The following is a 23,127-nucleotide window of genomic DNA, read 5'->3' on the forward strand; positions in this document are numbered from 1 at the left end:
GAGAGAGAGAGAGAGAGAGAGAGAGAGTGTCTATGACCTGGAGCTAGGAGTCATCACTTTTCCCCTGATGCTAAAAGCTGTCCAAATTCTGGTTGCAGTTTGCTCCTGCTTATACAGATTTTAAGAAGTCTTTATAGTTGTTCAGGGTCAGCAAAGATGATACCGCAGGTCAAAGCAAACTTCATAAATAATCCATACAATTTTAAAATCATTTCCAAACTGTATTGAAATTTAAATAGGGTCACAACAGGTCATCATACTTCTTCAAAGATAATTGAGTGGTAGAATGAAGAATTGGGCACATAAGGATGTGTGTGTGGCAAAAAGGAAAGTTCTCTTAATGATATTATTCTATTACTAAGAGCCGCTGCTTGCATTGTTTGCCAGCCCTCCCTACCCCTCTTGACAACTCCCCTCCCTGATCCCCCCATAGCTCACCCCAATCCCAAGATCCCGCTGCCACAACCACTCCCAGAAGAAAGAAGGAAAAAAGAGAACAAAGTCTTTCTCCCCATGCTGCTACCTCCTGAAGGATGCGTTTTGAAATGCACACTTTGCTTCCTCCTGGCAGCGGCTGCTGAAGAGGAGAAAGTGATGGTAGCACAGAAGCAAACTCCTAGGACAGGCATAGGCAAACCCGGCCCTTCAGATGTTTTGGGACTACAACTCCCATGATCCCTAGCTAACAGGACCAGGGATAATGGGAATTGTAGTCCCAAAACATCTGGAGGACCGATTTTCCCAAGCCTGTCCTAGGAGCTGAGGTCCATTCGACACCCCCTCCTCATAAAATATTTGAGGTTGATGGGCATTGCTATTCAAACGGTGTGCATGCACTGCATCTTGTAATCAATTATTTGGGGTGGGGCCAACCTGCCCCCCCCCCATTTTATTCACGTTGGCACCCCTGGGTGGTAAGGAGTTTGTGAAGGCCTAGCTGCCCGACTGCCTGATCACCTGCTTTCACTGGACCACCTGTCTCTTTGCTCATCGCTCACTCACTGGGGCCACCGACTCGCTCAGACCCCAGTCGTCTCTCACCCCTGCTGTGTGTGCATGCCTGCAGGTAAGCAGGCTACTGACAGCCACACAAACTGAAGCGCAATGGCTTTTTCTTGCGAGAAATGTAGTTCAAGGTGCTTTCAGGTCTTTGATTTATTTTGTTGAGCCAACCAGTGGCCCGTGGTGGGACAGCAATAGAGACCAAACTTGTGCAACTTACTAGTGAAGCATCATAACAGAAAGTGGGTGGGGAAGATTAAAAAATGATGCACTCTTCAGATTTATTCCAGTTCTCTCAGCCTCTGTCACTGAGGTTATCAATGTTTAGAGTAGGGACACACATTAAAATGTCTATACTATTTGATTGTAGAAAAGACCTCAAAGCTGTTTTGCCTTCCTTCCTCCTCCCCGCCTATGATCCTGACTGTTTTCCCCTTGATTTCTCCCATAAAGGTTTAATGGCTCCAGTTAAAATAACCAGGACAAATAACAAAGGTTTTTTGCCTTTGTGCCATGCTTCAATGATGCCAGAAATTTCTTGATAGCCATCAGTTTGCCAGACTAGTTGGACCTTCCATTGGTGTAGCAGAACTTTTCATAAAATCACATCTCTGCTTAATAATGTGAAAAGCCTTGGGATTTGTTTTTGGGTTTTTTTAATTGCATGTGCTGGATGACAAGTGGCAATGTTATAATGACATTCTTTGAATAGAGAGCTTTAATGACATTGTGACACTTAGGATTTTTTTTTTTTTTTTATGGAGTGGGGAGTTATAACATCACAACAGGTTATGTGTAAGAAAGACAATAGATTGAGAAACAGCTGGAGCCAAAATCACACTTATCAAGAATGGAAGAAAGTATTTTTACAGCAGCAACCCAGGTCCAGATTTTGACATATTGCTAATATTTTTAAGGCAATGATGTTGGTCACTTCTTAATATAAAATTTTAAATAATAATAATAATAATAGATCGGTGACAGAAGAGCTTTCCCAATTCTTTAAGGTAAAATAGTTAATTTCTTCATTGATATTAACAGAAAGTGCTTTGGACATAGTTCTAGTGAGCAGCACAAAAAAGGAAAAGAGGATGGACTGTTAGGAAACCTTGGTTAGGTCATAATTTGATTTTGTGGAAAAGTTGGTTGGAACTAGAGTTTAAGATACCATATTTACTCGAATCTAATGCAAATAATGTTGCAAAAATTAAGGTGTGCATTAGATTCAATGGCACATTTACATTCGCCAGCAAATACTTTTTTTGGTTTCAAGGTTCTGAAAATTGAGGTGTGCATTAGATTTGACGGTGCATTAGACCTGAGTAAATATGGTAATATGTTTAATTTCAAAGCCAGATTTTGTGGATCACACAGGACTGATGAATGCAATAAACTGCATTATAATGAAAGATAATTTAGCAGATGCAAAGACAGTTATAATTTCTTTGATTCATCAGTGATTATATGGCAACCTTCTAGAGTGAAATAGGTAAATATTTCATGGTAAATGCAAAGAACAAGCATCTTAAGAGACTAAGAAAAACAAAGAAAGATGTATTAAAAAGTTGGAAAGTACTGAAATGTCATTTTGTTTCTTAATCAAAAAAATTGAAATGAAACAATATGAACTCTCAAGGCCATGGTCACATTTTGCTTTCTAGGCATACCAGGGAGTGATTATATAAATGCTAACTACATAGACGGCTACAGAAAACAGAATGCCTATATAGCAACACAAGGAGCTCTTCCTGAAACTTTTGGAGATTTCTGGAGAATGATCTGGGAACAAAGGGGCGCAACGGTTGTCATGATGACCAAACTGGAAGAGAGGTCCAGGGTAAGGCAACTTTATATTTCTTTATATTTATATTTGGCTAACCTTTCATGAGTAGTTTATCCATAAAACTGACTTTCAAATGTGATGGGAGGCCTGTCATTTCCCAAAATGTCTATAATAGTTTCTTCATTCATTTCAGCTCCTTTATTTGAGCTACACTGCATTAAAAGACGTCCAAACTACAGAAACTGGTCTTTGTCTTTAATGCACAATCTTTTCTCCTTTGCTCCACACCTAGATATATATGGAAACCTTTAGGGAGATTCTCTTGAATGTCTCCAAAATTTCTATTTATTTCACTGGGTTATGTGTGTGAGAGAGAGATTAAATGTGTACATTAAAGTCTTGGAGCTCACATAACTCTGTTCATGTGATAGCACTTTCCAGTTTTCCTAGTGATAAACTGCAAGTTTCATTGACATGGCTGGTGTGATACCGTTATCATGTTTCAAAGAGCCTATCGGTCTTTGTTATCACATTGCCTTATTACCTTACACAGGGAGGCAGGCTGGGATGTGATGTGAAAAGACAATCTGCGATAACGGATCTGGGTTGATGACTTAACACAAGCACTTGATATCTACAATGAGAAAACTGTTAAATGCTGTCTTCAGAACCAATTGCATTAACCAAATGCATTTTAAAGGACTGCACTGTTCCAGGTTTTCTTAATGATTTGTCCCTTATTAAAAACGTTACGCGGATACGTTTAGCAATCTCAAGCCCATAGTCATTACAGTACACTGAAAATATTATTGCTTGCCTGATTATTCAACCTGTATTAATATTATTACTTACAAATATATGTTGATAATGAGGATCCCAGTGTACTTTTTGTCCCCCATCAGCCTACTCTATATTTTATCTCGGTGCAGCAGGCTTTCAGTGGACCTCAGTGTAGAAGGATGTTTTGAGTTAGGCAAATGAAATTTTGACTCTTTCTCATTATCTGCTTCTAATAATAAAGTTAACTTCTAAATAGTATTCAGTGCTACTACCAGTGTGAGGGAACAAACACTCCTTTGCCAAAGACTTTGTTACTTAAATGCCCACAGTTTATCATAACACTGCAGCCACAGCTAGGCTATTCACATAAACATGTTTTGCAATAACCAAATGAAATTTTGCTCAGTCCACTTATTAATTGCTTTTTGCAATTTCTAGTTAACTCTGCTGTCTGTTTTATTATTCTCTCAAAGGTGCCGGTCAGAATAATAATGCTCTTACCATATAGTTTTATTTGATGGCAACACATGCTGTGAATCTTGGAAGTACAGTTGCATTAGAACCTAGAGATTGCAACCTATATCTTTCATTTAAGGTGTGTGGGGGGGGGGGTTTAGTGGTTAGTAAAATCTAGGAATTTAACCCATGCTATCTGATCAGTGATAGCCATATGTTTAAACCACAGTGGCCTATTTCAGAGCAGTTTCCTGCAAGGGCAGTAAAAGTTACGGCTCTTTCCTGATTCCCCTGAAGGCAGGACTCCATAGGTTGTGATCCAGCAAGCAAAATGCAGCCCACCAAGGTCTCCAAAAATATTCGAAGAGAACACTCACAATGCTTCAAGAGTGCTCAGAATGTGCCTACGACTGCTTCCAGCACTGGCCCTTGCCCCAAATCAAATAAATAAATAATAATAATAATATTTTTTTTATTTATACCCTGCCCTTCCTGGCTGAAAAACCAGGCTCAGGGCAGCTAACAACAAATTTAAAACACTTAATTGTAAAAGCAGCATAAAATACAGTATAAAAACATGAATAACAATAAAATTCAAAGTTCAGAAATCAATTTAGGGGAAATAAACATTAGATAATTACCAGGGCTAGCTGGCTGAATTAGTCCTACTTGGGCCAGGGAGGAGGCCAGAGGAGAATTAGCTGTGGGGTCCCAGATTAGGTAATCTTCATAAAAGGGGAGGGGAAGGGAAGAAAAGGGAAATAAAAGATCAGGCTGAATTCAAATTAAAGGCCAGGTGGAATAGCTCTGTCTTACAGGCCCGACGGAAGGAGGTTAAATCCTGAAGGGCCCTAGTCTCATGGGACAGAGCATTCCACCAGGTCGGAGCCATCACTGAAATGGCCCTGGCCCTGGTGGAGGATAGTCTGACTTCCTTAGGGCCCGGGACCTCTAAACTTGGTTATTCATGGACTTTAAGGTCCTCTGTGGGGGATAAGAAATGCCTTATGACAGAAGAAAAGAGTGGTGATGGACAACGCTAGCCACCAGTGGAGTATCTTAGGAGCTGATACTGATGATAGGATATTGTTATAAGTTGGGGGGCAGGCGTATGCCTGATCCCCCTCCTAATTCCTGGATCCAGCACAGATTCAGTTGGTAAAACAGCAAGGCTAGCTTCCTGTTGAGTTAATGGTCCTCTAAGTATGGGCCAGGGGACGCAGGTGGCGCTGTGGGTTAAAGCCTCAGCGCCTAGGACTTGCCGATCGAAAGGTCGGCGGTTCGAATCCCTGCGGCGGGGTGCGCTCCCGCTGCTCGGTCCCAGCGCCTGCCAACCTAGCAGTTCGAAAGCACCTCCGGGTGCAAGTAGATAAATAGGGACCGCTTACCAGCGGGAAGGTAAACGGCGTTTCCGTGTGCGGCTCTGGCTCACCAGAGCAGCGATGTCACGCTGGCCACGTGACCCGGAAGTGTCTCCGGACAGCGCTGGCCCCTGGCCTCTTAAGTGAGATGGGCGCACAACCCCAGAGTCTGTCAAGACTGGCCCGTATGGGCAGGGGTACCCTTACCCTTACCTTAAGTATGGGCCATTAAGGTGGCTCTGTGCCAGATGGCAAACAGACGGTCTCTCCTCTCTCAGCTCACTGGCAGTGAGAAAGACAAAGGCCAGAGCTGGGAGAGGTGTGTTTAAGCTGGAAGCAAGCTGCAGGCTGAAGCCTGTAAGACAAAGCCATGCCTGATTTCTGCAGGAATCCAAGGCAAGCAAGACCCTCTTGGTGTGAGCCCCTCCATCGTAGGCTCAGGTTGGATATGTGTAAATAAACCATATATCGTGAAGGCACTGCAGTCTCCGCTGTCCCTCATTCCACGGAAAACAAACTTGGGGTTAAAGCCCAGAACCCTGGAATGTCACTTGTAAGAATATACTGCCTGTGCAGTTTGTGGCTGAACACAACCGCTAACCATACATTGAGGTCCACCAGGGTTCAGCAAATGCCCTATTTTTATTGCCTGGCAGGATAAAGAAATACAGGGAGAGGTGGCAAACATAGCTGGTGAGCTGTGTTCTGGGTCTAAGATTGTGGGGGGATTGGTAACGAAGATACAATAACATTTATTGCACTTTTAATACCATAAAACAGATTAATGTAGCCCAAATGAGATGAAAATACACTACAGTATTATTATTATTTTTAAAAAGCAGCTGTGATACGAGTTGTGTTGTTATTCTTTGGTTTCTGTATTTTATGGTCCTTGTGAGACGGAGAGCAAGAGAGTGAATAATTTTTCCTCCTGTTCTGTGGCAGACTTGATAATTATTTTATCTGGAAGGCAAGAGCATTCTGCTGTGGGACCTCATCTCCTTCCTACCTTCCATCGTATTTTTGTTTACTTGCTTTCCTGTTGCTTAGTCCTGCAGCTGTGCTTGAGCGTTTCTAACCTGCTCTGCATAGATAAAGGGATTTTTTTTCTTTTAAAGGGGTGGGAGGGAAGCACCCGCAGAAGCAAACTTAGTTGGTTCATTAGCATGTGTTAGATGTCTGACTAACCTCAGCTTTGGGAACTTACATATTCAACAGCTGAGTACATTGAATGAAGATGTTACAGTGAATTAGTTATTCATTTGTTTGCCTTGGGGGAAGCTGCAGGGCAAAGGAGCTCTTTCATTTATAACCCTTCACACTTTATTGTTTTCACTTTAAATGTCATCTCCCGAATCTCACCTGACCTAATCCAGACCTCAGAGAAAGTCAGTCCTATTACTTTGCTATCACGCACATAATATATATCAAAAAGGATTATGCACACTGTGGTGCATGGAAGAATGTTGATAACATATTTATTACATGCATGAGTTTCGTTTGTATGAAACGAAAGGGAAATCTTAAGCGGTGGAAACCAGAGATTAGAAATAGCAGCTGGCAGTTACAGACAGGAATACATAAAGCAATTCAAAGCATTAATATATATATATATATATATATATATATATATATATATATGTGTGTGTGTGTGACTTGTGGTTACATCCTTTTTTGGTTCATTTCTTTCAACTTGCAAACCCGTTGTGGTTTCAGATTGTTTCCATGCTGCATTATTTAGACAATCTAAAATTTAAATTGCTCTGGGCAGCTAGTGGAGGGTGGAGGGAGTTTGGAACAAAGCTAAGATGTTATTTTTCAAAAATAGCATTTTTTGTTGTCCACTAAATAAATTGTTTTGAGGAAGACATGTCGTGGCTTTGTAACTAGTAAATTATTGGCTTTCAACATAGTCATTCTGTTCTTGAATTATTATTTTTTTATGTGGCAAAGGCTTTATTGATATATATTCTCAATTGGAATCGTTCACCAAGTTTTCTTATGCCATTGATACTGTGCTTAAAGCCAAACTCCTTGATCCAGTTGGGATCAAGGCTCAAAGAATCAGGCTTCTGACATCATATCTGGCCTGGATAAGGTCTTGAACGTTCTGTTCTCCAGGAGGAGAAATGCGAGGCTGAGTTAATACCATACCCTACCCTGCTAGTCCTTTCCCACCAACCAGTTGATTGGCAGGATTCTAGCTTATTGTATTCAGCTATGTGCATGCAGCCCTGGCTGGGGCAAATGTGTTCTGTTGGATTAGAATCTTCAAATGCAAAATCCTTTCATGAATCAGAAGCAAACGTGCCAATATGACAAGGAGTAGTCTTAAACTCCTACATAGAATAGAAACTGTTTATTAATTGAAACCAGTTATTACATATCACAGCAGAAAACACATTGCCTTAGATCCAAGGCTGGTTGCAAGGGTTTGTCGGTCTTTGGACATCAACGGGGGCCCTAGGCCCTCTCCTGTCCCCATCACAGCCCTTCTTTCCACCATCCTAGCTTTGCCAAAAGGGTTGGAACCCGATATGCTTGCCATCTTTTCAGCCCAGGTGGTGGCAATGGTGCTAAAAGGAACACAAAAAAGATGCTAACCTCCTGCAAATGTGCCTACCCTCAGGAATGGAAGATTACTCAAAGGTCCCTGTGATGCCATAGAACTTGTTCTGTGTTCTTCTATTTCCTATGGAATGGGTGCCTGAAAGCAAGAGAGCCTGACTGGGTTCCTCTTTTTGATCTTGACAGTGCTTACAAAGATGGGCTTTTTGAATATCACCATACCGGCAACAAAAATCTGTAACTTGTAGACCAGGAAGTAGCCTTGTGCTAGCTCAGTTTTCCTTATTTCTTTCAACAGCTGACTGTAAATGCCTCCACCTCAGCTATCATTTACCGCAAAATGACTGACTGATTTATTTAACCAAATGGATGCACTGCTTGCCGAAAAAAGACCTCTGTGTGGTTTACAAAGGACAAGCTAAAATAGTAAATTAAAAATACAGATCAAAGCAAACATGTTAACATGTTTTAAAAAATATTAAAAATACCAGCAATTTTTAAAAAGCAACTATTTAACAGTGAAATCATGTGCGAGAATTGCACATTCAAAAAGCATGCCTTGGGTAGGTTTTAGCAGGCACCAAAAACAATACAGCAAAGGAGTTTTTGGAACTTCTTTCCATTCCAAAAGTAGTTTGTCATGTGACATCAGGTACTGTTGGGAATTTATGTTTAAATGGGAGTTTATGGGGGGAGGTTCTTCTTTTTCCACTTACATTTTCATTGATGGAAATAGGTACCAGCTAGAAGACGAAACTAGAGGACATGCATTCTGGGTGGGCTCTTACTGCTGAAGTCACAGGAAATGCTGCTCAGATATAGAATTGCAAACTACCCAGAGAGTTAGAATATTGAAAACAAATTATCTTAACTATTATTTGTGTAACTTTCAAAGCAACCATTATTTGAAGTGTCTTTTAGATACCTCCCAAGTTATTATTATTTCTTTCACTGGTATTTTTTTCTTACTTTCTTTGTGGGAATACTGACTTTCACTTGTGACTTTGCCCAAATCAAAGAATGCTTTAAAATAAAATTCCTATTATAAGTATCATTTCAAGAAATTCAGACCGCATCACTGAATCATAGAATTGTAGAGTTGGAAGCGACCGTGAGGATCATCTAGGTCAACTCTCTTCAATGCAGGAATCTTTTATCCAATGAGGGGCTTCAACTGAAATTAAGAGCCTCCTGCGGTACCAACTGAGCTATCCCAGTATACTACATTCTTGTGGTGTAATGGTTAAGAGCGCGAGATTCATAATCTGGTGAACCGGGTTCGCGTCTCCGCTCCTCCACATGCAGCTGCTGGGTGACCTTGGGCCAGTCACACTTCTCTGTAGTCTCTCAGCCCCACTCACCTCACAGAGTGTTTGTTGTGGGGGAGGAAGGGAAAGGAGATTGTTAGCTGCTTTGAGACTCCTTCGGGTAGTGCTAAAGCGGGATATCAAATCCAAATTCCTCCTCTTCTTCTTCTTCTTCTTCTTCTTCTTCTTCTTCTTCTTCTTGTTCCTAAATCTGCAAACCTCCTATATTAGGCTTGTGAGTGTCTGCAAGTTTATGTCTAATCTAGCAGCAATGAGGCAAGTTGATCATTTGGCACTCTGCACAAATGCCATTACAAACAGCAGCAAAATGATGGCTGTGCAGCCTAGTTGGCAGTCAAAGATGGTATAATTGTTTTTAACCTGACACCTACCTTGTGCTGCTGTTACGCTAAATAATTCTGTAGCTTAATTTTCTACTCCCATTTCTGTACTGGTAGGACCATCATGCCATTAATTAATTAATTAATTAATTAATAAGCATGCACGGAGAAGTCTATCAAGCAGAATCTTCAAAATAAATGCCATGCCAAATGCTAAATACGTCAGCACAAATGAAAACTACAGGGTAGGAGATCAGTATTTTACCCTTACAAAATTGGCAGGGCTTCTGAAGCAGCTTCACAGTTTGAAAATAGGCTCAAGCAGTTCTGGAAGGGAGGAAACAGCATCTTAGTCCCCATACTGCTAGGGAGCTGTCCAAGGTGCTGAAGAAAAGAAGCCAAATAAAGCCTCGCTTATTACTTACTACCCCACGAGAGTTGTTTTGGTTGTTTTTAAGCAAGACCAGACCTTTTTACTGCAAAATTTTCTCTCTACACTTCACTATCAAGTATCATATTCATTGATCTTGTTGGATTTTTTTATTTTTTTAAAATATGGAAATTTGCCTCCTTTAGTGTCACTGATAAAAGGTGGGACGGTATTTTTTCACACCTGTGATTTGCTGGAGTGTGAAGGGTCCTGAATATTACTTGGTAATAAATGTATATTTTTAAACTCACCAGGTTTGAAATGGTGCCCGCCTCCATTCTTAGTGGGAAAGACGTCATTCAGCGTTCACTAGCTCTACAGCTTTCATTTCAGCCAGTGGACTGTGTCATTTCTGCATTTGGAAGCATACAGGAGTCTTCTATTATGTCTCATATAAAAAGGAAACCATGAGACTGCACCTTTTATGCCTTTCATGCTTTGGCTCCCAGTATGTTTCCGAGCACAATTCAAAGTGTTGGTGCTGACCTTTAAAGCCCTATACGGCCTTGGTCCAGTATACCTGAAAGAGCATCTCCACCTCCATCGTTCTGCCCGGACACTGAGGTTCAGTGCCGAGGGCCTTCTGGCTGTTCCCTCTGTGCGAGAAGTGAAGTTACAGGGAACCAGGCAGAGGGCCTTCTCAGTAGTGGCCCCCGCCCTGTGGAATACCCTCTCATCAGATGTCAAAGAGAAGAACAACTACCAGACTTTTAGAAGACATCTGAAGCCAGTCCTGTTTAGGGAAGCTTTTAATGTTTAACAGACCACTGTATTTTAATATTTTGTTGGAAGCTGCCCAGGGTGGCTGGGGAAACCGAGCCAGATGGGCTGGGTATAAATAAATTATTATTATTATTATTATTATTATTATTATTATTAGCAACCTTTGACCCCAGCTTTACAGCTGCCTTGTTAAAATGATCTGCTCTTACTCTAGCGTAGTTGATACTGCTTCTAGCTGAATTTCAGAGGATGTTGTTAAGCAGTGCTTCTGGATTATCTGCACTATTGTCTATGAGGTGCTGAAACTTTCTACCAAAGGTACACAGCCAAGGCACCTAGTCCTCCCACTGAGGCCATTCCATCTAAGGCTCTTTCAGCACAGTCTTATTTCTTCCACCAGCAACCAGCTCCTCAGAATACTTCCCAGATCTTTCTTATCTTTAAAATGTGCCTGTTTGTTTCTGGGCTTTACCCCCTTTGGAAACAAAACTACTAAGTCATAATGTTAACTTCAGTCTGTCCTCATACCAGATGGCTGGATGATTTCCTTTGGAGCTCAAGAACAAAGCTTGACTGGAAATTTGGTTGGTTGGCACCCATCTGTCTCAGGAGACAATGGAAAAGTGTTCTTTCTGCCATGAAGTTAGAGAGTTACAGTGCCTGCTGTGGCTGTAGAGACCAATATGAGAGAGACATGTTTTGTTGCAGCTGGGGCAGATGAAAGCATCCTGTTGTGTTGATGCAGGTGTACCATGGCGTTTCTTTGCGTCTTGAGGCCCCAAGACCCACCCCCAAAAGAAATACACACGGACACTTATATTAGTTTAAGTTTTGGGGCAAATTTTCGCCACAATTTTATTGAAGTACAATCACGTGAGTGGTATTGGCTTAGGCATTGACTCCCCACTATAATTGACTCCACGTCTTAGGGTGATCGTTCAATGGGGTAAACCAAACGAGGGAGCAAGGTCGATGAGGACCAACCTAAGCTCACCCCGGGGTTCCTGTGGTTCTGGCATGGCCCTAGCCCCTCAAGCGGACTTTGGATGAGATCGAGGACCCCCAGATTCCTTTAACGGAATACCCAGTTCCTGGAGGGGCAGGTGATGGCCGCACCTCCCCTTCCCACAATCCAACTGAGCCAATGCCTAACTGCCACCTTACAAGTTGTGATGATTTGCTAAGGGTTAGGTGAAAACCAAATGGCTAAAAGCCAATCTGCCAAATGGAAAAAAATTCCTACCCAGCCCCTGTTCCAAAACAGGTGACCCAAACCAAAGCAAGGCCAAGCGACTCTACCTAAACTAGGGAGGGTGGGTGGGTGTTCAGCCGTGCAAATGCAAGTGCCCCACTTGCATCATACTGCTGCTTTTAAAGGGATCACGCCACCTACTGGCTTTGGCTAAAACAGCCTGGCATGATCCCAGGGGAATGGCCAGGACTTCCTCCCCCCCCCCATTTTAACCCTGTCAGGTGAGCTCTTGGGTCCCAAGCGCAACCAGGACCCTCTGTTATGAGGATCCCATTTCTACACGCCTCCCAGCGGTCAAAACTAAATACAAAATCAGTAGTTTTGAGATATATATGTGTAAATGGAAACCCACAAATCCCAACACATAATCCAACACATAAGCCTTGTAATGTGGCCCACTATGGGCTTAGTAAACTCCTGGGATTTCCTGTTACCAGGAAGCAGTTGTCAGGTAATTCTCAGAGTTGCTTACAGTAAAATAATAAAAGCATAAATTTAAAAAGAATTATTAATGAAGAAACAAACAAACATAGCAGAGCAATAAAATAAGATGGAACACCAGCATACAGTCTTAAAGAATTACAAAGCCTGGGCAGATAGAAAGGGTGACTTCTAGCACAAGGCCATGTCCCTAGAGGTCACTGGATAAGCCAAAGTGACTATGCATCTAGAAGTCAAGCCAAGTCACTTGGTCCAGGCTCACCACAAACTTATCTGTTGTCAAACACTGCAGTAAAGAGTAATTAAGCTCACCTTAACTATGCTTGACTGTGCATAGCAATGGTAAGAATGTGAAGTGAGATCTATATTACCCTGGAATCCACCCAAACCAGAACACTTCAAGTATTTGAACCATATGTTTGGGAAACATAAGAACGAGGAATTTGCATTCTTCCAGTAAAGAGTGGGAAATAATGTTTCTACCTAATAAACTGGCCCGACATGTTTGCCACTCCTTTGCCATGAGCATTTTAAACCAGATCTTTTCCAGCTGACTCCTATAACTCAATGTCTCCTCCTCGGACAATCCCCACCTGTCACTCACCCTGGCTCCACCACCTTTGCCCCTCAATCTTGCGCTGTCTTCTTTCTGTAATTTTTCTGTTACACTAAAACACGGAGTGCCCTTTAAAATCTGATAAATAATCTCTTTCTGTGAACTCTTATAGATCAAAGACTTGGCAATCTAAAGCCACGACATGTTTCATTAAAGAAAGGAAAAACCTCAAAACAAAATTACGTTTTTGTGTAGTTTCTGGCATAGTTCATTCTAAACATCCTGGATCAAAGAAATCCAGTCTCGTAGCACTGCTTTTCTATTTGTAGCAAAGCTTAAATTTTTCAAACCGCTTACTTCGGAAACCAGTATTTATGTTTGGATGTCAGTGATCATGGTTTCATCTGATATACCGTATTTTTCGCTCCATAAGACACCCTTTTTTCCTCCTAAAAAGGAAGGGGAAATGTCTGTGCTTCTTATGGAGCAAATGTGTGGTCGATCGCTGGCTCCCTTTCCAGTCCCGCCCCCTTGTCCAGGCCTCCATTGCTGAATGTTCTGCGGATGGAGGCTGTTTGTTTCCCCAGCGACATGTGACTGGCTGGTTAGATTATCTGTCTGGAAAGAAGCTTCAGAACTGTAAGCTGAACCCCATAAAAACAGGATTTTTTCCCTTTGCAAAGTAAGCTCGACAACATTGAGCTGATCCTCAAAAACCGGGGCTTTCCCCCTTTCCTCCTCTAAAAAGTAAGTAAGTAAGTAATTTTATTTACGGCCATAGGCCCATACAGGTAAAAACGACACATGAATAACAACTTGTGCACGTGGGGAAAACAGCCACTAAAGCACCACTATAACAATAAAATACTATAGAATAGAATGGCATACTACGCCTTAGTTAGCTTGTAGTGCTCCTAAAAACTAGGTGTGCCTTATGGCCAGGTGCGTCTTATGGAGCGAAAAATACGGTATTCTGCAGCACCATGAGACAAATGTGAGTGGGTGCAACATAAGACCTGGATCTGAAATTGTAAATTGCAAGTAGCACTTGCTGCTCATTCAAACCACATCACGAGACCCGGCATCTATAGAGCCTCAGCATACCTATAGAGGCCACTGGGTCAGCCACCGCAAGCAGAGGCATTGTGAGGTACATAAAGGACTGAGGGCACAGGCCCATGACACAAATTTGCATATGTTAATTTATATCTAAACATACCTCGGTGCAAATTAAAACGGTCAGTACAGTCATACCTTGGATCCCGAACACCTTGGTACTCAGACATTTTGGCTCCCAAACGCCACAAAGTGAGTGTTCCGGTTTGCAAATGTTCTTTGGAACCTGAACGTCCGACAGGACTTCCGCGGCTTCCGATTGGCTGCAGAAGTTTCTTGCAGCCAATCAGAAGCCGTGCTTTGGTTTCCAAACGTTTTGGAAGTCGAACGGACTTCTGGAATGGATTCTGTTTGACTTCTATGGTAAGATTGTAGTTGGATCTCACCAGCAGTAAGTTTTGGTTGTGCACCTACTCACTTTGTGAGCAGCAGAAAATAATAATAATAATAATAATAATAATAATAATAATAATAATAATAATGTGAGGGAAAGGGAACAGAAGGCTCCTTTTACAAAATGAAAAAACTCCAGTGCCGCCACTGGCCAGGCCCAACAGTGCCCCATTCTGCTATGGGGTCCTTCCTTCTTTTCCTTCCTTGAGAAAGCAACCACTTATGCTGCTTTTTCCCTGCCATTACTTCACTTGCATCAGTTGGCAGAGCTGAAAAGGAAGCTATTTCCCTTCTTTGCCTTCATTTACACTTCTGGTTTAGGATTTTGGTTTGTTTGTTTTATGCCCGCCCCCGCCCCTCCCCCGCCCCCAATGTCTGAGAAAAAAAGGACAGAAAAGATAATCTCTTATTCTGGAACTGGAGAAAAGCAGGTCACTTGAAGATCAGTTCCATCACAATGGGAAAACATGCAGCCCTCTTGTCATATTATTGAAGAATTCCTTGTTCTTACTTGTCAGGGAACTGCCATCGGAAAGACAGGAGGTGGAGGGGCTCTCAGAAGTCAGGAGAGACTCAGCAGCGGCGGAAGGCAGCAGCAGGGGGGGAGTGGGAAATCAGGGAGAGAGAGAGACGAAGGAATGGCTCAGGGAGTCTTCCAGCGATAACAGCGGAGAAGTCTCAGGTCCTCCCATAGGTACACCCACTCCTCGCCGGAAACTGTCGCGCCGAGAATCTAGACAACGCGTTTCCGTCAAGGAGCTTTTATGCTGGAGTAGATTCCGTAAATGCCCACTGTCGGATTCTGCCAGCGACTGAGGGAGCCATGCTTAAGGGCTCCGCTAAAAAAAACAGAGCCTTGCTAAGTTGAGCAAACTCTGAGGGACTAAGCTTTACGCACAAGCAGCTCATCATTCCATCACATTACTGTGCATACATACCATTCTGAGGATGAGAGAGGTGGAACAGGAAGCAGTTTCTTTTCTCAGGCAACATAGTTTCATGTATCCACTTCCTGACTCGATCTGTTTTGTAGCTGTGCTGATGCACACCATCTGGTCCACCGAGTGGCACACATCAAGCATTACTGATGACACTACTTTTCCGTGAAACACCCCCTATAAAATCTGCAGCATAAAGGCTCAAGGTCCCATTGTCCCATTCGGCATGCTGAGCGCTCAGGAAGCTTGTTTATATTGTGTTCCCCAAGTGCACCATCATCTCGTCGTCCTTCTGGATGATCTGGATCATTTCCACAGCAACTAGACCGCATGCTGTGGAGGTGTCTCCTATCCCAACATAGTAATATTCTTGTCAGCCTGTTTCCATTAGTTTTCAGCTGTGAGCAACGTGATTCGTGCTACTTAAAATGTGAATATATTTCTGCCTAAAATGCTTTTTGCAGGTGAAATGTGATCAGTATTGGCCGAGCAGAGGAACCGAAACATATGGACTGATCCAGGTGACCTTGTTGGACACTGTAGAATTGGCAACGTACTGTGTTAGAACATTTGCACTTTACAAGGTAATTCTTCGTTCTGTATGCATCAGATATTTTTTGGTGGAGAGAGAGGGTCATGGTTGTTTGTAACAATATAACTGGATTACATGGGGCCATACAGTCTAGTTCATGGGTAGGCAAACTAAGGCCTGGGGGCTGGATCTGGCCCAATCGCCTTCTAAATCCGGCCCACGGACGGTCTGGGAATCAGTGTGTTTTTAGAATGTGTCCTTTTATTTAAAATGCATCTCTGGGTTATTTGTGGGGCTTGATTGGTGTTTTTACATGAGTAGAATGTGTCCTTTTATTTAAAATGCATCTCTGGGTTATTTGTGGGGCGTAGGAATTCGTTCATTCCCCCCCCCCCAAAAAAAAATATAGTCCAGCCCCGCACAAGGTCTGAGGGACAGTGAACCGGCCCCCTGCTGAAAAAGTTTACTGACCCCTGGTCTAGTTCCTTGCAACAGCAAGATTCCCTAGAATTAAATGCTCACCCAGTTTCCTATCCAAAGCCTGCAGAGTGCTGGGGGAGGGGGGACCATAAAATTCCTAGCCATTATCAAACATCTTTACAATATAAAACATTTATTGAAATTCAACCCATATCAGAACCCTGAAATCTTTTACACCTTGTCTTTCTTCCCTCGATGGCCCCCAGTTCCTATAGTTTTAAAGTCAGTGGTTTTCAACTAGTGTGCCGTGGCACCCTGGGGTGCCTTGAATGATGGCCAGGGGTGCCGTGGGCAACATTGGCTTCTGTTCCTCTTTTCTTCCCTCCCTCCTCTGATGCCCTCTCATGTCTCTGCCTCCTAAAGGCTTGCACAGGTGTTCATTGCAGTCACCCTGGCTACAAACTCAGCAGGCAAATGGGGCCTCTGGAGCTGGCCAGCGGGTGCAGGCTGCCAGTAGCTGAGGCAGCCTCAGAGTAAAGAAGCAAGCGGATGAGGGAGTCCAGCCCTTGCTCTTGGGAATGGACAGAGAAGTCCCAGGCCCCAGATGAGACCAGGGGTGGCAGCAGCGGCTGCCCAGAGGACTCCCAAGGAGACAGGAGAGGAGAGGAAGCTGAGGGAACACTGCACAACCGAAGGTGTTTGAAAAAGGGTGAGAGGCTGCCAGCTCTGCAGGCAAGAGGTGACATAACTGGACTCCTGAGCCCCACAGGGGTGCCGCAGAAAGAATGTAGTTGGCCAGGGGAGTCGTGGACTCAAAAAGGTTGAAAACCTCTGGCTTGAGTCATGCATTCTCAATGTTGGGCTGGCTACACAGTAGCTCCCATACTGCTTCTCTGCAGTAGTAGTGAATAACAGTGCTGTGTCTGCCCTTTCCAGCACCATCACTGAGAAGTTCATTACTGTGATAAATCCAATAAAAAGGTAAAGGGATCCCTGACCGTTAGGTCCAGTTGTGGCACTCATCTCACTTTACTGGCCAAGGGAGCCGGCGTACAGCTTCCAGGTCATGTGGCCAGCATGACTAAGTCGCTTGTGGCGAACCAGAGCCAGAACACAGTTTACCTTCCTGCCAGAGTGGTACCTATTTATCTACTTGCAATTTGATGTGCTTTCAAACTGCTAGGTGGGCAGGAGATAAATCCAATGCAACTCACTATTAAATAGGTGCCACAGTTCTAGAGTAGCCACAGACTCAGCTTGCCAGATGATATCGTATCCTGCCTTTAAATGGAACTTTATTTAAGACTCATGGTGATGTGGCAAATATGCCTTTGCTCTATTCCGGAGCGCTGTTGTGACATTGGGCAGTCATTCCAACCAACATTCTTCTCTGGCAGAATGGATCAAGCGAGAAGAGAGAAGTGAGGCAGTTCCAGTTCACTGCCTGGCCTGACCATGGAGTTCCAGAACATCCGACGCCATTCCTAGCTTTCTTACGACGAGTCAAAACCTGTAATCCTCCCGATGCTGGGCCAATGCTTGTTCACTGCAGGTAAGCGCAGGCTTCACTGTAACAAACACTTGCAAGTGACATGTTAATGCCGTAAGCCAATGGCTTATAATTTGGCATTGTACATAGTATTTCATTTGCATTTTCCCCATTCTCTGGAAGTTCTGATTAACTGAATACATGATGGTTGTAGTCTAAACAAGCATGAAACTAGCTCCACAAGCTGAAAAGGAGCTTTAGAATACAGTGGTGGTTGTTTCCAAGCAATAGCCCCTTATGCTACCTGGTGAACTATTTTGAAATCTTAGTGGAGGTTCTTAAAAAAATTGTGTTAATGCAAATGGGACTTGTTTGAAGGAAAATGTACAAAATAAAATCCAAGTAGGCAGCCATATGCACACTCATTCCTGGGAGGTGCGCTTAGAACATGGGTAGGCAAACTAAGGCCCAGGGGCCGGATCCGGCCCAATCGCCTTCTAAATCTGGAAGGCGGATGGTCCAGGAATCAGTGTGTTTTGACATGAGTAGAATGTGTCCTTTTAAATAAAATGCATCTCTGTGGGGTCTGCCTAGTGTTGTTACATGAGTAGAATGTGTGCTTTTATTCAAAATGCATCTCTGGGTTATTTGTGGGGCATAGGAATTCATTCATTTATTTATTTTTCCAAAGTATAGTCCGGCCCCCACAAGGTCTGAGGGATAGTGGACCGGCCCCCTGCTGAAAACGTTTGCTGACCCCTGACTTAGAACTATGGATACAGAATCCACCCAAGCAGAATTTCCATATATATACTCAACTATATTTGTAATCCTTCTTATAGGAATCTCCAAGTGTGGTTTACTTGCATGTTTCCCCCAATTCTGGTTGCCAGTTTCAGGGGTGTCCTTGAGCTCTCATGAGTTCAGCACTGTAAGTGCACAGAGGCTCCCCTCATACTAGCTATACTATTATGCGATAATATTTATTGGTTGGGTTGAGGTACTCTGGGAACATTTATGGGAAAGATGGTGTGTGCCTGGACCTTGCGATCGCTAGCATTTTGCTCGACATACAGCTCCAGTAGCTGAATCTCCGAAGGCAGAAGAACCCAATTGTTCAAAAGGTTGGATACCCACCAAGTTGAAAAGATATACTTGAAAAGCACGAAACTGCATCTGTTCTGGTTATCTTGCAAATCCATTGATTTCATTGTGAAAGGAAGTTTCTTATTACCTATTTACATACGCTACACTTCAAGTAATTTCAATTTATATCCCTAATTTGTTTTACCTGAAATGTGAGGCAATCGGATAAGCAATTTTGAACAGTTCTAAATGGAAAGAATCTGCTGATAATTTGTTTATTTATAAAAAACAGAAGTTCTGCCCCATGCTTCTAGTTCCTATGCACTACTCAAGGCAATTTATGACGATTTAAAACTGCAATATCATATCAATAGAAATGCATTAAAAATCCAACACAGGCAGCTACCAGGCAGATACACAGACAGGTAAAACATAGCATTTAAATAAAATAAATAGGCAAAGCCTGATGGATTTTTTTTTATTATAAAAAATGTCTTCACCAACAAGCAAAAGGCAGCAAGAAAGGTGGCCACTCACACTTCAAGGAGCAAAGTGACCCACACCATGCTGAGAAAGCCTTATGGCTTCCTGCTGTCAACCTCGTGTAACCCAAGGTAGGACACAGAAAAGGACATCTCCTTTTGATATTTGGCCCCAGGCAAGATGGCATTAGAGGAGACAGTCCCTCAGGTGTATTTTAACCTTGAGGCTGTCATGGGCTGGCCAGGTCAGGATGATGCAGATGGAAGATTGGCCAAGGACCTGGGAGAGGGTTCTAGCAGAATGTGGGGGCCTATGCCGGGAGTGGGGAAATTTGCAGGCAAGGATCATGGGAAGGGAGCTTCCTCAGGCAGTGTGGTGTAGTGGTTAAGAGCGGTAGAGTCGTAATCTGGTGAACCGGGTTCGCTTCCCTGCTCCTCCACATGCAGCTGCTGGGTGACCTTGGGCTAATCACACTTTCCTGAAGTCTCTCAGCCCCACTCACCTCACAGTATGTTTGTTGTGGGAGAGGAAGGGAAAGGAGAATGTTAGCCACTTTGAGACTCCTTCGGGTCGTGATAAAGCAGGATATCAAATCCAAAATCTTCTTCTTCTTCTTGTCTCATCCATCTCCACGATGATAGCTGCAAGTCCCACCTCCTTCTCTGTTCCTGCCTTTCCTCCCACCCTGGCACTATCAGATACTGGGAATATCTTAGGAAAGCCACTCCAGATTTCGGTAGGATTTGCTCCGTAGCCTTTTCTTCTCTCGAAGATATCCCGCAGCAGAGGTTTAGGATCAGAGTTTTCCTTCTCCTGAATGGGCTACCTTCCCAAGTGAGTGAGCCCCACCTACCCCTCACTTCCCTCTACAGCACGTGCAGAAACCGCCTTCTTGACCAGTGGGCCAACTATTGGTCTTGTCCGCTCAACCCTCTGGGGCCTGTCTTCGCATGCAGGGGAAGTTCCTAACTTACCAAGGGTTTGAGACCATTTGGCTACCCTCACCTGGTTTAGCTGGCCAGCTGAAGCTGTTCCCAGTGTGTGTCCACTGTTGTATGTTGACAGCTTCTAGGAGCCACAGATGAGAGCTGAGCTGAGTGCAGGGTGGGGACAAAGGTAGACAAACTAACCTAGAAAAAGAACAAAATGTCCCCCACCAGAGGTACTATACCCATCCCCGAGCACCCCATATATAGGTAAAGGGACCCATGACCATTAGGTCCAGTCGTGGCTGACTCTGGGGTTGCGGCGCTCATCTCGCTTTATTAGCCAGCATGACTAAGCCGCTTCTGGCAAACCAGAGCAGCGCATGGAAACACTATTTACCTTTCCGCCAGAGTGGTACCTATTTATCTACTTGCTCTTTGATGTGCTTTCGAACTGCTAGGTTGGCAGGAGCTGGACCCGAACAATGGGAGCTCACCCCGTGGCGGGGATTCATACCGACGACCTTCTGATCGACAAGTCCTAGGCTCTGTGGTTTAACCCACAGTGCCACCCATGTCCCATATATACAGTATATACATATATACTCCATATATACAGGATAGCAAAAGGGTGTGACAGTGTCAGATCAATGTCCAAAGCTTTTGAAGCTAGAGCACTTGCCTTAGCTGTCTCTCTATTTTGGATTAGCTGTGTGTATTGCCTGAAATGCCTTCAGGCAGCAATTTGCATACCCACCACAGTAACCTAAGCATTGAAGCATTTGGAAAGAACTCTTTGCCAACTCTTTGTTCTTCAGCAACTGGGAGACAAAGGAAGCCCTGGATTTTTTTTCTCCACTTTTTCTGCCCCAATATCCTTTAAGTCCACAGAATTTGACCACTGTACTTTTTAGTTTTCCTTTTGTTCTTTCTTGGGGTGCAGTCCAATGCATACATACATACTGACTCAGTCAGTCACAGTAAACACAGCAGAACATTCTTCTGAGGAAAACAATGAGTGCAAGACCTCTTCTCTTGTTCCTCGTTTCCCTAATAACTGAAATGAGTTTGTTTTATGGAGACCTCCTCCGTGTTTCCTTCTTTATTGTTTTTGTTTCCAGAGCTGAGCAAACGGTGTTGATGGTAGATTTATGAAAAACATAATCATAAACATCTCTCAAATAAGTTTTCATGTATGAATTTAAGAGCTGCAACTGAAGTGAAAACTGGATGTAATTTTCATGAGTGCCAAAAAAGCTTTTATACAGCGTAGCTAAAAAATGAGGATAAAAATAAACAGTTCTGTTAAGCAACAGTGATAAAGTACTGAGTGAATTGTTTTCTTAACTGACGATGTAGGCAATTAAGTTTCCACTGAGATCATGTGATTGGCCCTCCATAATCTATTCCCTTGAAATTTTCTATAGACTGTGTACTCCAATTATATATTATGGCAGCAATCCAAAGAGGTGCACTTAAGCCCTATTTAAATCAATGGGATGTGTTAGTTGTGATTGTCTTCCCCCATTGATTTCAATAGGACTTGAGACATAACCAACTTCCTCTTGATTGTGACCTACCAGATTCAGCATGCCAAACTCCTAGGAACAAAAGCAAAAGCAGCTTGGAACTAGCTAACACTCATCTGCAGGAAAACAAAATGAAAACAATGCCTTTAATTGCTCAGTTGCATTTAAACGGTTTTAACCCTTAGCCTGCAATCCATGCATCTTCATTTGGCAGCTCAGATGTGCTGGGCCTGCAAAAAAGAAATGAGAAAATCTCAAAGCAATTTTTGCTCTACCCATAAATGGCAGAGGTCTTACTGCTAACAAATAATGCATGCATACTCAAGGATTTGGGGTTTTGCTTTGAGTTTCTAAGAATCACAACACTGGTTTAACTTTAGAATACCACAGAGTCCAGATTGTTAGGCCATTGGTGTAGGAGCCTGTTTTTGTCATTCCATAGAGCACTACATATGCTGATAGTGCTTTAATCATCATAATGGCAGTAACAGTCAACTTTCCAGCTGGCACTTACTTATACCTCCTAGAAGTGGAATGTCATGGCCATTGGTCCCATTTGCCAAACAGCAGAGCTGGTTCTAATGAATAACTTATAAATGCCTCATTTAGTTATCCATTTCTACCTCTGCATAATATTCTGCCTATTTCAGAGCAATTTAGCAATATCACAGTCCAACCATTGCCTCCATGCTGATCTGCTTTAATTTGTAAAATTGAATATCCTTTTAATGAGCACTTATTGTTTGAAATTCAGGCTTTAATTCTATGAATCTGCGATAGACAGAGTGTAACATGTGGTCTATTGATAGCAGGAAAAGCACACGGTTGCGTTTGAAGTCGGATTATTGCTGGCAAACAGGTGCTCATCAGATCATAGCCGAATAGCACCAGAGGGCATCTGGAAGCCTTTTTGTTTTGTTTTGAGAACTTCACAGAAGTCTTAGCAATTGCTTCAGTAATGTTACCCAGAAGCTTTGTATAGAAACATAGGCCTTTATCCTCTGTGTTTCTGCAACAGAGCACCAGTGGGCAATCCTTGAAGAGACATGTAATTTAATGAAGTGTTCAGATACATTGCTAATGTCCATAAAATGAGTAACAGAAAGAAGGCAGGTGGGCAGCTTTGAAAAATGTGAATTATGGATTTAAGGAACACACTCTCACCTAGATATATGCTAGCTAGAGATATTTCAGCAAGCTATGGGATATTCACAT

The 23,127-nt window shown here is 42.9% G+C and overlaps 1 protein-coding gene and 1 long non-coding RNA gene across 27 annotated transcripts in view; one reads left to right on the forward strand and one right to left on the reverse strand.

The window, feature by feature from the left end:
• Positions 1-23,127, forward strand: part of PTPRD (protein tyrosine phosphatase receptor type D) — a 1,166,566-nt gene that overhangs the window by 1,103,657 nt on the left and 39,782 nt on the right. For all 26 annotated transcript variants that reach the window (XM_079959081.1, XM_079959070.1, XM_079959090.1 and 23 more), the window contains 3 exons: positions 2,664-2,839; positions 15,912-16,031; positions 17,797-17,951. In XM_079959081.1, coding sequence (XP_079815207.1) covers positions 2,664-2,839; positions 15,912-16,031; positions 17,797-17,951 — 451 coding nt within the window. The remainder of the gene's footprint in view (positions 1-2,663; positions 2,840-15,911; positions 16,032-17,796; positions 17,952-23,127) is intronic.
• LOC307206655 overlaps positions 1-23,127 on the reverse strand; it is a 386,119-nt gene that overhangs the window by 246,875 nt on the left and 116,117 nt on the right. The gene's annotated exons all lie outside the window — the stretch shown is intronic.

The sequence above is a fragment of the Podarcis cretensis genome (assembly GCF_951804945.1).
Source record: "Podarcis cretensis genome assembly, chromosome: 17".
NCBI classification, from domain to species: Eukaryota; Metazoa; Chordata; class Lepidosauria; order Squamata; family Lacertidae; genus Podarcis; species Podarcis cretensis.